At 41.0% G+C, this 13,720-nt stretch overlaps 1 protein-coding gene across 2 annotated transcripts in view; it reads left to right on the top strand.

Annotated features, from left to right (window-relative positions):
* Nucleotides 1-13,720, top strand: part of fam135b (family with sequence similarity 135 member B) — a 392,129-nt gene that overhangs the window by 303,475 nt on the left and 74,934 nt on the right. For both annotated transcript variants that reach the window (XM_072259585.1, XM_072259586.1), the window contains 3 exons: nt 1,470-1,519; nt 10,087-10,242; nt 13,057-13,130. In XM_072259585.1, coding sequence (XP_072115686.1) covers nt 1,470-1,519; nt 10,087-10,242; nt 13,057-13,130 — 280 coding nt within the window. The remainder of the gene's footprint in view (nt 1-1,469; nt 1,520-10,086; nt 10,243-13,056; nt 13,131-13,720) is intronic.

Raw genomic sequence — 13,720 nt, forward strand, 5'->3', positions numbered from 1 at the left:
CAATGTCAGTAAGACCAAGGAGCTGGGTATTGACTTTGGGAGGAGGAAACTGGAGGTTCATGAACCAGTCCTCATTGGAGGAACAGAGGCAGAGTGGGTTAGCAACTTTAAATTCAAGAAAGTGCCTCTAATTCCTTAAGAGTTTGCGAAAAATCGGCGTGACATCTAAAACTTTGACAAACTTCTATAGATGTATATTGGTGAGGGTATTTACTGGCTGCATCACAGCCTTTGAATGGAAAATCTGACAAAAATGTAGTGGATATGGCTCAGTACATCACAGATAAAGCCCTCTCCACCACTGAGCAACTCTGTCGCAGGAAAGCAGCATCCATCATCAGGGGCACATACCACCAGGTTCAGGAAAAATTATTACCCCTCACCCATCAGGCTCTTGAACCAAAGGAATCTTGGTTTGGGCCTACTCCAGGAGTGGATCTGGGACCCAGTCAGGTTCAGGATGCTGTTAGCTTTTATTGTTTGTATGATGTGTGTTTGTTTTTTCTCTCTCTTTCTTTAATTGGGTCTTTTTTTAAATTGGGTTATTCGGGTTTTTTGCTTTCTGGCTGCCAAATTTAAAGCTGTATAATTTATTCATTTTTGATAATAAATATGCTTTGAAACTTTGAAACTTCGGTCAACTATACTTGCTCCATCATTAAAATGTTCCCACAACCTATGGACTCACTTTCAAGGACTCTTCATCCTGTGTTCCACTCTGCTTGAATGCCTGTTTGTGTGGTCATTCATCAATTCTGTTATGGTTATTATTTTATGTAGTTATTGAATATACCTGCAAGATAATGAATCTCAGGGCTATATATGGTGACATATATGTACTTAGTTATTAAGTAATCTTTGAAGTTTGAACTTTGAAATATCCCTGTTATAATAGGCTCTTCCACCCGTCCCGACAACGTGTTTAAGACACATACATTGAAAACCTACTCTGACATTTCCCTTAAACTTTCTTCCACTGACCTTATAATGAGTGTCTGAGAAGGAAGGATTGCACATTTCTGGACTAATCTGAATCCATCCAATTATATTCATTGTTATATTTTGCCCCAAAAGAGGACACAGAGTAGTTAAAGTAACAGTGTTAGACATCTGAAGTTCTTGTTACATGTATCTGCAATATTGATTCTCCATTGTCAACTTCATAGGAAAAGGCAGGGAAATAAGATCGGCGGGTATGTTAAGTTAATAAATTAGATGAAAAAAAAATGACCACTCTTAACAAAAACTACACTACAAATCCAAGCAAATGCATTTTCTGTCAAAGGCTGATGGGATTAGTATTTAAGGTTATAGGCCACGCTGGGGTGGAAGAGGCCACAATCATTTTCTAGCCTGTTTATGAGTCTTATTCCAGCTTTTCCTGTTTAAGTATTGTTGAATGTTGTAGTTCAGTCAGTTTACTCCAATGGGATTGATTTCTCAAAATCTGTATTTTTCATCTTTTCCAGAGGACTGTCTTATAGATGAGACTCTGTCACAGCTTTGTGTTAACCTACAGGTGAGAAATTCTATTGTTATTTCACAACAGCTGTTGGATATTGGAATGCAAAACTGAAGCCTGGCGGCAGAGTGGGACAGTCTGTACCAGATCAACCTCACAGTGTCTGTTTTTCCTTTCCATTGACGTCTACTTCTACCTTTTATGACTAGATATGTATTCCTTCTCAGAAGCACAACGTGAAGGCAAAGGAAACTAATAGAATAAAAATCCATGAACAGAAAACAAGGAGCATTTACTTGGCGATATGTTTAGAGGTATCACCAAATAATTAATTTCTGCACAAGTTAAACTTCCCACTAATTGGGAAGAATGGGAAACATAAATGTAATGTGAGGGAGTAAAATAATTGGTGCCTTGTTTATTCCATTTGAGTTTAAAATATTGTTACAGAAATGTCACTCACGATAAAAACTTTAAAGCTGTTTAGTATAATTTATGGTCATTATGGATTAAGTGAATCCGCCCAAATCCACAGTGTGCCATTTTTAGTTTGAGGAGCAGTTACCCATAGAGCAAGGGAAGATACTCTAATTGCAAGAGAAGTGGGAGACAGCCAGAGTAAGTGGCTACCTCAGGGACTAGTGCCAATGAAAGTTCTCAGGAATTTAGAAGCACAATACAAACCAGCCTGTTCTATATCAAGGAGAAGGGTTAGTTGCATCTGAAGAAGCAATACAGGAGCTACAAAAGAGTGATATTTCTGGAAAATGTTTAATTGTAATGCAAAAAGACATAACTTACCAATTATTAATAAATTAAAACCATTGTTAATTGACAAGTCTGTAAAATTGTAAATGAACCCCAGTCTTGGCTTTCTGCGGCAATAGATCACAATGAATGATATACATCATCATAAATAACATTGATTTAAATGTAGAGATAGAATAATCTCTTATTGTAGTCCAACAACAAATACTGGTTATCTTATGCTCTATAGTGCCATCTTTGGCTTTTTTCTGTCATTATGGTTGACTTGTTTCCACGCCAGTTTTATGAGAGGTGATTGATAAGTTTGTGGCCTAAGGTAGAAGGAGTCAATTTTAGAAAATCTAGCACATTTATTTTTTCTACATTTACGCACTTAGTCCAGCGGTCGTGAAGCATACGGATTCCTTCTTTGTAGAAGTCAGCGTCTTGGACCTCCAAAAAGTGGTCTACAGCAGGGGTGATTGATAAATTTGTGGCCTAAGGTAGAAAGAGGTGAATTATTAACTTCAAACTTTCTGCATTTTCACTCAAAGAGTTGAGCTGCACATGTTTGTAACGAGAGCTGTATAACTCATCTCCTTCTACCTTAGGCCACAAACTTATCAATCATCCCTGCTGTGGACCACCTGGAGGTCCAAGATGCTGTTTTTACATGCACATGCAGTTCAACTCTTTGAGTGATTATGCAGAAAGTTTGAAGTTAATAATTCATCTCCTTCTACCTTAGACCACAAACTTATCAATCACCCCTGCTGTGGACCACTTCTACAAAGAAGGGATCCATATGCTACACGACCGCTGGACTAAGTGTGTACATGTAGGAGGGGACTATGTTGAAAAATAAATGTGCCAGGTTTTCTAAAAAAATGACTCCTTCTACCTTAGGCCACAAACTTATCAATCACCCCTGGTATGTGTTCTGAGGTTGGCATTTGAATCGGTGTGGAACACAAACAAATTGCAGGAGGAATTAAGCAGATGATGAAGGGAAATGAACAGTCAAAGTTTTGGGCCTAGAGATTTCATCACGGCTTGGTCAGCAATTATCGATTGGCGGTTAATTCCCACCGCTGCCTCTAAGGAGTTTATAGGTTTTCCTGATCACTGCATGGGTTTCCTCCGAGTGCTCAGGATTCCTGCTACAATCCAAAGATGTACCATTAGAACTAGTGGGTTGTGGGTGTCAGAAGTGTGGCGATGTTACTCCTTGTATCATAGGAGATTGAGGTACAGGTTTCCCCCGCCATCTGAAGGTAGAGCGTTCCTATGAAACGGTTCGTAAGCCGAAATGTCGTAAAGCGAAGAAGCAATTACCATTTATTTATATGGGAAAATTTTGTGAGCATTCGCAGACCCAAAAATAACCTACCAAATCATGTCAAATAACACATAAAACCTAAACTAACAGTAACATATAGGAAAAGCAGGAATGATATGATAAATACACAGCCTATATAAAGTAGAAATACTTTTCCACAATCATTACTGAACTGTTCTCCGTACCGAAAATCTCACGCAAGCGCCGTCGACAGAAAATCTCACGCAAGCACTGTTGGCAAGAACACTCTCTCCAGTAACCTTTAAGCTATGAAGCTGCCAAATCATACCAAACAACACGTAAAAATACACAGCCTATATAAAGTAGAAATAATGTATGTACAGTGTAGTATCACTTACCGGAATCGGGACAGCGCCGAGCACACAGATGATGGTGTGTTAGACTGAGTCGTCGCAGGTTGGGTGGTGCAGTGGCCCCCACCCTCCAGGCCGCCGAACGATACATTGCCTCAAAGCATGCAGGTAGCAGCAGTAGCCGGGAGGTACACAGCACATCTTTAAGAAAAAAACTGAAATAAACAAGCTAATTAATTAGATGCTGCCGCACACGTAATTGTCGGCCCAGATCAGTGCCGATTTCCGATTGCATCATCTCTGATCTGGGCCGACAATTACGTGTCGGCGACACCTAATTAAGTAGCATGTTTATTTCGGCTTTTTTCTTAAAGATGTGCTGTGTGCCTCCTGGCTACTGCTGCATTCTCCGTGAATCGGTACAGTATCTGTCCGTGGCCTGGGGGTTGGGGTGGTGGGACACTGGGGTGTCATCTCATCGTCTGTTTCCATTAGAGCAGGAAGCTCATCTTCTCCTGTCTCTGCCCGCCTCGATGTCGAAGGTTGAGGTTCATCGTCTGCTATGGCTGATGTAGAAGGCTTGCTTGACTGCTGAGCCTCGCACATTTTTCTATCACACAGTTCTTTAATAAGGACTCAAACCAGCCTGCAAATATCTCCTAAACCGACGTACCCTTTCAAAATTAAAGTCGTACTTTATCATTACTCAATTGGTTTCGATTGTTATCCTTTTTTCTTCCAATTGCATCAGCTCTTAATCTGTCAGTTCTTGGTGATGGGATGCCAAAACCTCTTCAACATCATCTTCGTCAACTTCCACAAGCCAAACTCACTTTGTCCTTACTTCGTTCACCATGATCGAAACGCTTAATTATGTCTAGTTTTACTGTAAGTGTAACACCATTATGAGCTCTTTCAGGCTTTTCCGATACCATAGAACTCATCTTGCAAACGACTGCTCACAGGCACATGTTAAAGCAAAGCAGTTCCGAATCCGGGGGAGAGTGGCTGTCTTTTATCGCGCGCTGATTTTTTCGCGCACAAATTTTTTATTGCGCGCTGAATTTTTTTTCGTAACAGTGAAAACACCTTCTGAAAGCAAAAATAGGGTACTAATGTATGTCTTTCTTAACAGTGAGGTTTCGTAAGGCAAACGTTCGAAAAGCGGGGGACACCTGTATACAAAATTATGAGGGGTATAAATAGAGTTATAGAGTCATAGATAAAACAGCACAGAAACAGGTCCTTTGGCCCATCTAGTCCATGCCGAACCATTTAAATTCCCTAGTCTCTTCGACCTGCACCAGGACAGTAGCCCTCCATACCCCTCTCATCCTTGTACCTATCTAAACTTTGCTTAAACATTGAAATTGAAATCACATCCGCCCCTTGCACTGACAGCTCATTCCACAATCTCACCATCCTCTGAGTGAAGAAGTTTTCCTTTTATGTCCTCCTTTCACCCTTAACCCATGACTTCTAGTTGTAGTCTCACCCAACCTCAGTGGAAAAAGCTTGCTGGCATTTATCCCATATATACCCCTCATAATTGTGTATACCTCTGTCAAATCTCCCCTCAATGTTCTATGCTATTGGGAATAAAGTTTTGTAAGCTTTGTACTCCAAAAATTTAATTTTTGAAGGCCTCCCACTCACCAAGTACACCTTTGCCAGAAAACAGCCTGTCTCAATCCACACTTGTCAGATTCTTTCTGATACCGTCATATTTGGCCTTTCTCTAATTTTGAATCTCAACCCAGGAACCAGACTTATCCTTTTTCGTAATTATCTTGAAACTAACGACATTATGAACTAGATACAAAAGGTTCCCCTACATAAACTTCTGTCACCTGCCCTGTCTCATTCCCTAATAGGAGATCAGATATTTCACATTTGCTCATTCAGACTTCTATGTACTGATTAAGGAAACTTAACTGAATTCATTTCACAAGTATGGATCCCCCTGCCACTCTCCCTCACAACCCCATGCAGCACCAGCAGACCTTCCCACTAGGATATTAGCCCCTCTGCAGTTTAAGTGAGAATCATCTCTTCTGAACAGGTCCCTCCTTCATTGTGATCTAAAAATCTGAAGCCTTCCCTCCTGCTCCAATTCCTAAACCACGTGTTAAACATCTTCCTATTTCTGGCCTCACTAGCACATGGAAAGGGTAGCAATCCTGAAATCACAACCCTGGAGGTCCTGGAGCACCTAAATCCCTTAACTCACTTTACAGAACCTCATTCCTCTTCCTACCTTTGTCATTGGTACCTACAGGGATCGCGACCTCTGGCTGCTCAGCCTCCCTTTTAAGAAACCTGAGCACTCAATCCAAGATTTCCTAGACCCTGGCTCCTGGGAGGTAACTTACTGTCTGGGAATCTTGTTCTTGTCCACAGAACTTTCTTTCTGTTCCCCTCACAAAGGAATCCCTTATCACCACAGCTCACTTCTTCTCCCACCCCCTTTCTGAGCCTCAGAGCTATATTGTGTGCCAGACACCTGACTGCTGAGATTTTCCTCTGCTAGGTCATAAACCCATAACAGTATCCAGAGTGATATAGCTATTGTTGAGGGGGACGACCACAGGGTTATTCTGCACTGGCTGTTTAACTCCTTTCACCCTCCAGACTGTCACCTAGTTTCCTGTGTCTTACACCTTGCATCTAACTACCTCTCTAAGTGTCCTGTCTGTCACCCCCTCAGCCTCCCAAATGATCCAGAGTTAATCCAGTTCCATGTCCAACTCCTTAATGTGGAGTGTTAGAAGCTGCAGCTGGATGCACCTCTTGCAAGTGAAATCATCAGGGACATTGGAGATCTCCCTGCATTCCACATTAGATTAGATTGTGAGGACACGCAATCCTCTTTTATTGTCATTTAGTAATGCATGCATTAAGAAATGATACAATTTGTTCCTCCAGAATGATATCACAGAAACACAAGTCAAACTAAGACTAAAAAAAACTGACAAAAACCACATAATTATAACATATAGTTACAACAGTGCAAAGTAATACCGTAATTTGATGAAGAACAGACCATAGGCATGGTAAAAAAAAGTCTCAAAGTCTCTCGAAAGTCCCATCGTCTCACGCAGACGGTTCAAGGGAAAAACTCTCCCTGCCATGAGCTTCCAGTGCCACAAACTTGCCGATGCAGCATCCTGGAAGCACCCGACCACAGTCCGACTCCGAGTCCGTCTGAAAGCTTCAAACCTCCGACCAGCCCTCCAGCGTCGAGCACCATCTCTGCCGAGTGCTTCGACCCTGGCCCCGGCGACAGGCAATAGGGAAAGCCGAGGATTTGGGGTCTTCCCCTCTGGAGATTCTCGATCACACAGTAGCAGTGGCAGCAAAGCAGGCATTTCAAAAGTTTCTCCAGATGTTCCTCCATGCTTCTCACGTCTGCCTCCATCAAATCAGGATTGTGCATGGCCCCTATTTAACAAATACGATATCATTTCGGAGCGGCCGCGTGCACTGCGTTGCGCCGCCATCTTCTCCTCCCCTCCTTTTTCCATTATGACATTATGCAAGATAAGCGTTCAACTATTGTGCCTGGCATCCCTACTGTTCTCACTGCACAAATATAAAGAAGGAAACGATAAACAAACTGGAAAAAAATATACCTGCAACTTTTCACATTCTCTCACTCAAGTCTTTCCTTGCTGAAGCCTCGATGTGTTCAATCCTCAAAGTCCCCACTTTAACACTGTCTACTCTAACAAAGGCCGTTCCACTTACCCCTGCCTTATTTTAATTTGCACTTGCTAATGAATCCTGAAATCTGAGTGACTGCTGTTCAAATGCTAAAACTCCCATGAAGCGCTGTTTTTTAACATATACTCGCTGACGTGAGTGAGTCACTCCTTTTCTCGCTCCCCATCTCTGAACGTCCTCTGTGCCAACGCAGAAACTCCTGCAAAGCATTGCTCTTTAATGGACCCTTGCCGATCTGAGTGAGTCACTCTTTCTGTTGCTCCCAATCTCTGATTTCCCACTGTTAACATAGGATAAATGCAAGCAAGCTTTTTTCCACTGAGGTTAGGTGTCACCAGAACTAGAGATCATAGTTTAAGAGTGAAACTTATGAGGAACTTGATGCTGGGGGAGAACTACTTCACTGAGAGGATGGTGAGAGTAAGCAATGAGCTGCCAGCGAAAGTAATGGCTACAGTTTTGATTTCAATACTTAAGATAAATTTGGAGAAGTACATGGATGGGAGGGGGTATGGAGGGCATTGGTCCAGCTGTGAGTCAATGGGACCAGGCAGAATAATAGTTTAGCATGGAGCAGATGGGCCATATGGCCTGTTTGTGTGCTGTAGTGTTCTATGACTTTATGACAGTTGCAGGTTGCCTAGCACAGTCCCCGCTGATTTGATTTGATGCAAATGATGCAATTCACTATGTTTCAATGTTTTCATGTACCCATGACAAACAAAGCTAACCTTTAATCGTCAGGTCTTTGCCCAAAATATTGCCTGTTTATTCCCTCCATAGATGCAGCCCGCTGAGCTTCCCCGCATTTTGCGGGTGTTGCTCAAGATTCTCAACATCTGCAGAATGTGAGATTACTGTGAAAGAATATTCCACAGATGGGAGAAGAGGTGGCTGATGAGTCCCATAGGCGGGTGGTATATGAGACAATCCCTTCCTTCTAATGGTTATGTTGGGCTTTTGTCTCCATCTGAGGCCTCAGGATGTCCTGTCTGTGGCGTTACCGTGCACAACATTCCCTTAACCTTGAATATTGTTTCCTCTTCCCACTGGGCCACTCCTTCGAGATGTAGACTCCACTTTATCCTCTTAAATTAATGTGAGAATCCGCATCTGCGATGGTAGTTCCATGTGTAACCCAAGTGATCATCTTTATCTTCTTATGACAACTCTGCTGTCTGGCCAGATTGTACTGCTTGGTTCTTTTTTTTAAAAAAAGAGGTTATGTTAAATCAGTAAATTAACATTGTGATGTAGGTTGATAGGTTAATTGGCCATTGTAAATTGCCTCTAGTACTAGAACCTGGAAATATGGGAGTAATAAAAATTAGGATTGATGTAAATGGGTCCTTGATGTTCATCGTGGAGCTGGTGGGTTAAATAGAAGAGCAAATTATTATTTAAATGGTGAAAGATTGCCGTATGCTGTTGTGCAGAGGGACTTGGGAGTGCTTGTGCATGAATTGCAAAAAGTTGGCTTGCAGGTACAACAGGTTATTAAGAAGGCAAATGGAATGTTGGCCTTCATTGCTGGAGGAATTGAATTCAAGAGCAGGGAGGTCATGCTGCAACTATACAGGGTACTGGTGAGGCTGCACCTGGAGCACTGTGTGCAGTTCTGGTCTCCATACTTGAGGAAGGATATACTGGCTTTGAAGGCAGTGCAGAGGAGGTTCACCAGGTTGATTCTAGGAATGAAGGGGTTAACCTATGAGGAGAGATTGAGTCGCCTGGGTCTATACTCTCTGGAATTCAGAAGAATGAGAGGGGATTTTATAGAAACATAAAAAAATTTTGGAAGGGATAGATAAGATAGAAATAGGAAAGTTGTTTCCATTGGTAGGTGAGACTAGAACTGGGGGACATTGCCTCAAGATTCAGGGGAGAAGATTTAGGACGGAGCTGAGGAGAAACTGATTTTCCCAGAGAGTGGTGAATCTGTGGATTTCTCTGCCCAGGGAAGCAGTTGAGGCTTCTTCACTAAATATATCTTAAGATACAGTTAGATAGATTTTTACATAATAGGGGAATTAAGGGTTATGGGGAAAAGAGAGGCAGATGGAGCTGAGTTTATGGACAGATTAGCCATGATCTTATTTAATGGCGGTGCAGGCTCGATGGGCTGGATGGCCTACTCCTGCTCCTATTTCTTATGTTCTTATAAATGGCCTGTCAGCTTACTGTATGTTTCTATGCTTCTTAAGATGAAGCATAGGATGGTATAAAGACGTTAGAAAGAGGCAATTGCTTTAGTTACATGCATCTCAAAAAATAGAAGTGTTTCTGTGTTGAGTGAGAAGAACGCCTACAGGAGATAATGTTTTTCTTCCCACTTCTGCCCTGGTTTCGGCAGGCGTCCCCACCTTCCTGCTGTAATTCTTTCTGCTCCTTTTTAAGTACCTGCTTATCCCTCAGAGAGAGTAAAATGATGCAATAAGCTTAATATTTCCAGTCCTGAAGTTTGTTATCTTGATGTAATGATTTTATTTGACTTTTTGCAGATGTTTAGCAGTCCAGATAAAGTGGCAGAACAGATCAGCAAGGATCTGCAGCAGCTCTGTTCCTGCCTTGTTGCTCTGTGGAACCAGTTCCGGGTCAGCACGACTCTTCAGGAAGATGTGACAGCTTTCTTACGCCAGGACCATCACAGTCTGAGGGTAGTGGTGCCACAGTTTGTTTTTGTAACTATTTAGGATTCATCATTCACGAAACTCCAGTTAGGCCACAAAGATTCCCAATGATTTCCTCTGCCTTCCATGTATGGTGATTACTTTGCTTCTGGATATTTATTCCTTCCAACTTGTAGGATTATGAAGAAGCAGCCAAAATATTTACTGCCAAAACATCGACTGTACTTTTTTCTATAGATGCTATCTGGCCTGCTGAGTTCCTCCAGCCTTTTGTTTTTTGCTTAGATTTCCAGCATCTGCTGATATTCTTGTTTGTGATCATATTTACTGTTGTAGGGTTTACCAGGCCATTCTGCATGCGTCTGCTTTCACCAATCTGGCTGGTTTCTACCAATACTTGAGAGTGAGACTTAGTTGTGAGGCAGAATTCTTAGTAGATTAGAAACTACATTTTTCTTGCAACAAATCTATTGATCTGGATATTAAGTAAGTCAAATCTTTAACTGGTAAGAAGTCAACTATGGTTGACTGAAATTATACAAGTTGCACATGGGATTTGTTTTGAATTTGGAAGAGAAATTAGAGGTACCTAGTAGATGTAAATGGGAAATTAAACAGGTTTTGGGATGTAGAGAACAGTGTGATATAGGAAAGAATAAAGTGTAAAGTAATAATTGTAGGAGTCAAGGGTGATTAAATAGCAAAAGGAATAATGGTTCAAGGCTAAAATAATTGTACTGGAACAAATGAAGAAATATGAGCTAAATTTGAGGTAGATATAATTGGCAAAAAAAAATCACTGAGCAAATTGTTAACCCTGGTATTGAAATGTATAATCTATTGACCTAAATGCTGTGTTGCTATTCTTTAATCCTGTGTGGTTTCAATGATTGTGATATTGAAGGGTGAGGACATTCAGGTCAAGAGTAGATGAGAGACAAGAAATTAAAGCAACAGACAATGTGGAATCACGTTTGTAGACCGAGTGGAGTTGATCCATATAATTAGTTCTGAGGATAAGTTGCATTATTTGGAAGACTGTTAATTAGGCCTGCTTTCCAGCATTTTCAGACTCTAACTATTGACTTTCGAAACAAGAATAATTGCTTTCTCTAATCTACATATCAATTTTCTTTAATATCATGAACACTTCAAAAATATCAGTCAATAACCTAAATTTCAGGAATTAATGCCCAATTTGTGCAGGTTCTCCTCATATTTAGCACTATTGGTAGGGAAACGAGCCTGTTTGATTACTTTGCAAATCTCACCATGCATTTTAAAGGTCCAAGGATTGAAACCCCTAAATTGCTTTAGGAGCTATTATTGGTCTAATGTGAATAACTTCATGCCATAATCGACATTGAAAGGCATTGTCACAGTTTTGTTTATTTGTTAGTGCCTCTGAAATTTTCTGCCTCCATGCATATTGTTTGTGGTTTGATAATGGTAAACTTGGGTATGCATTTACTAACCCTTCATTTGAGTCATTTACAATTAAATTGAGTAGTATAATCCCAACACAAATCTTTGCAGAATACTACTTATCACATGCAGTCAATTTGTGAATGAGTCATTGTTACTGCTCTCTATCTCCTGGTCAGGCAGCTTTCTTGCTGAGTCAATTCCATGGGCTTTAACTTTAGCATTTGAGGGACTTTATCATTTACTATTTCAAAATCCACATCACCCACAGGCATGCTTCTTTCCTTGCCTTAGTCGTTGTTTCAAAAAATTTAGAAGACTTGTCCACCATGATCTACTCCTTACTCCCTGTTTGATGTCCTAGAAATTTCTCAAGAACAGAAATTAATCTAACCGTTCACGAATTCACTGTGATCCATCAATTAGCTGTCTAAAAATGTAGTAACATGGGTTACTAGTATATCATTTCAGCAAGAGAGTGTTTCTATTGTTAACATCGTTATACAAAATAACTGCTACCTCCGTCAGCCAGGAGTTGGTGTGAAAAGGCGATGTGCAATCCAACAGCGAGTGATTGCTTTAGTTGCTTTTTGTATGATGGCAAGACTCTGTTGGACATTGGTAATGTGGAATACTGAAGTCTGATTCACTGTTTTACTGCTGAATGGTGGAGGCAGACAACATGTGGCCTCGGTCATAGCAAAGATGAAGCCTTAAACTGCGGTGTCACTTGTTAGCAGCTACCCAGGAGAGGGGTGTTAGAGTTGGTGCCCTCCACCGGAGAGTGTGGCATGGTGTCCATGCTGGAGTTGATGCTGCCCTGCAGTGTTCTTTCAGTAGAAACCAAGATATGTTGTGTTTAACTGCAGTCTGCTGCAACATTCATGGACTCGGGGACTTTGATTTTATGTCTTCTTTGTGTGCCTGTATTTTACTCCTGTCTTATTTGTGCTATACTTGCCTTGTGATGTAAAGTACAGTTGGCACTTTGTTTTGCACCTTGGCCCCAGAGTAATGCTGTTTCGTCTGGTTATATTCATGCATGGTTGAATGACAATTAAACTTTTATGACAATTTACCCAATTTCCCTCGGGATCAATAAAGTATGTCTATCTATCTGTCTAAACTTGACGATGAACTTGAACTTCACTTGACCCATACATACAATCACTCTCAGTGTTGCACTCCAGTGAGTCTCTTTAATCTCATAGTCATTTTGGTAAAAACTTCATTGTACAGAAGATTGAACTGTGCATGGGAATATCTTTAGTTAATACTTCCCTAAGGTTTGGTTTGAGGAGTACAAATGAGTCAGAAACTCAATATTTTAAAATATGCTGAAAGATCAGTAAAGACACAAAGTAAGTGTTTATATAATTAGGGAGAGAACTGAGATTCTTATTTGTTTGTGCACAGGTAAGAAGATTCTCAGAGGCCTTCTTCTACATGGAACACCAGAAACAGATGGCACTTACATTCCAGGAACACATGTGAGTATTTTTGTTAATTATTATCAGGTGCTACTTTTCTATTAAGCAAATTTTATTTTCTAAGTTCTCAGTTAACATCTTTTTCTGTGTAGGAAGTACTTGTGCTAGCATGTTTCTATTCTTTGGGCCAGGCTATCGGTTATTAGATGGATGAGTGATAAGTAAATGGAAGTATACCGCTGACAATTACTTTTTAAGTTCTTTTGGTGAAGCAGTGGTGAAATGCCTTCTTGGGCAGGAAGGGTGAATGATCAGGGAGTCACTTACGCTTGGGCAGTTCTCCAGGACTTGGATGACTTGCTTCCAATCTATTTCTGTGCATCAAACTTTACCGATAAGTGTTTTATGGGATCTGGATGCTCTGTTAGCAGGTGGCAGCTGGTGATTCATGAAGTGGGCCAATGTTCTAGTTTAGGATGTTGTACACGCCTCCCCTATTTGCACTTTGGTTTCATTTGTCACTGCCCTACAGAGTTAAGGTGCTCAGTGACTCTTCTTCACTTTGTGTTGCAAGGCAGAGGTTCCCCTGAGTGTCTGAGTATGTTACATTTTTCCCTAGGAGGCATTGCGAACATCTTCCTGGAGGTCTC

This window comes from Mobula birostris, chromosome 1 (assembly GCF_030028105.1).
Source record: "Mobula birostris isolate sMobBir1 chromosome 1, sMobBir1.hap1, whole genome shotgun sequence".
Classification (NCBI taxonomy): Eukaryota; Metazoa; Chordata; class Chondrichthyes; order Myliobatiformes; family Myliobatidae; genus Mobula; species Mobula birostris.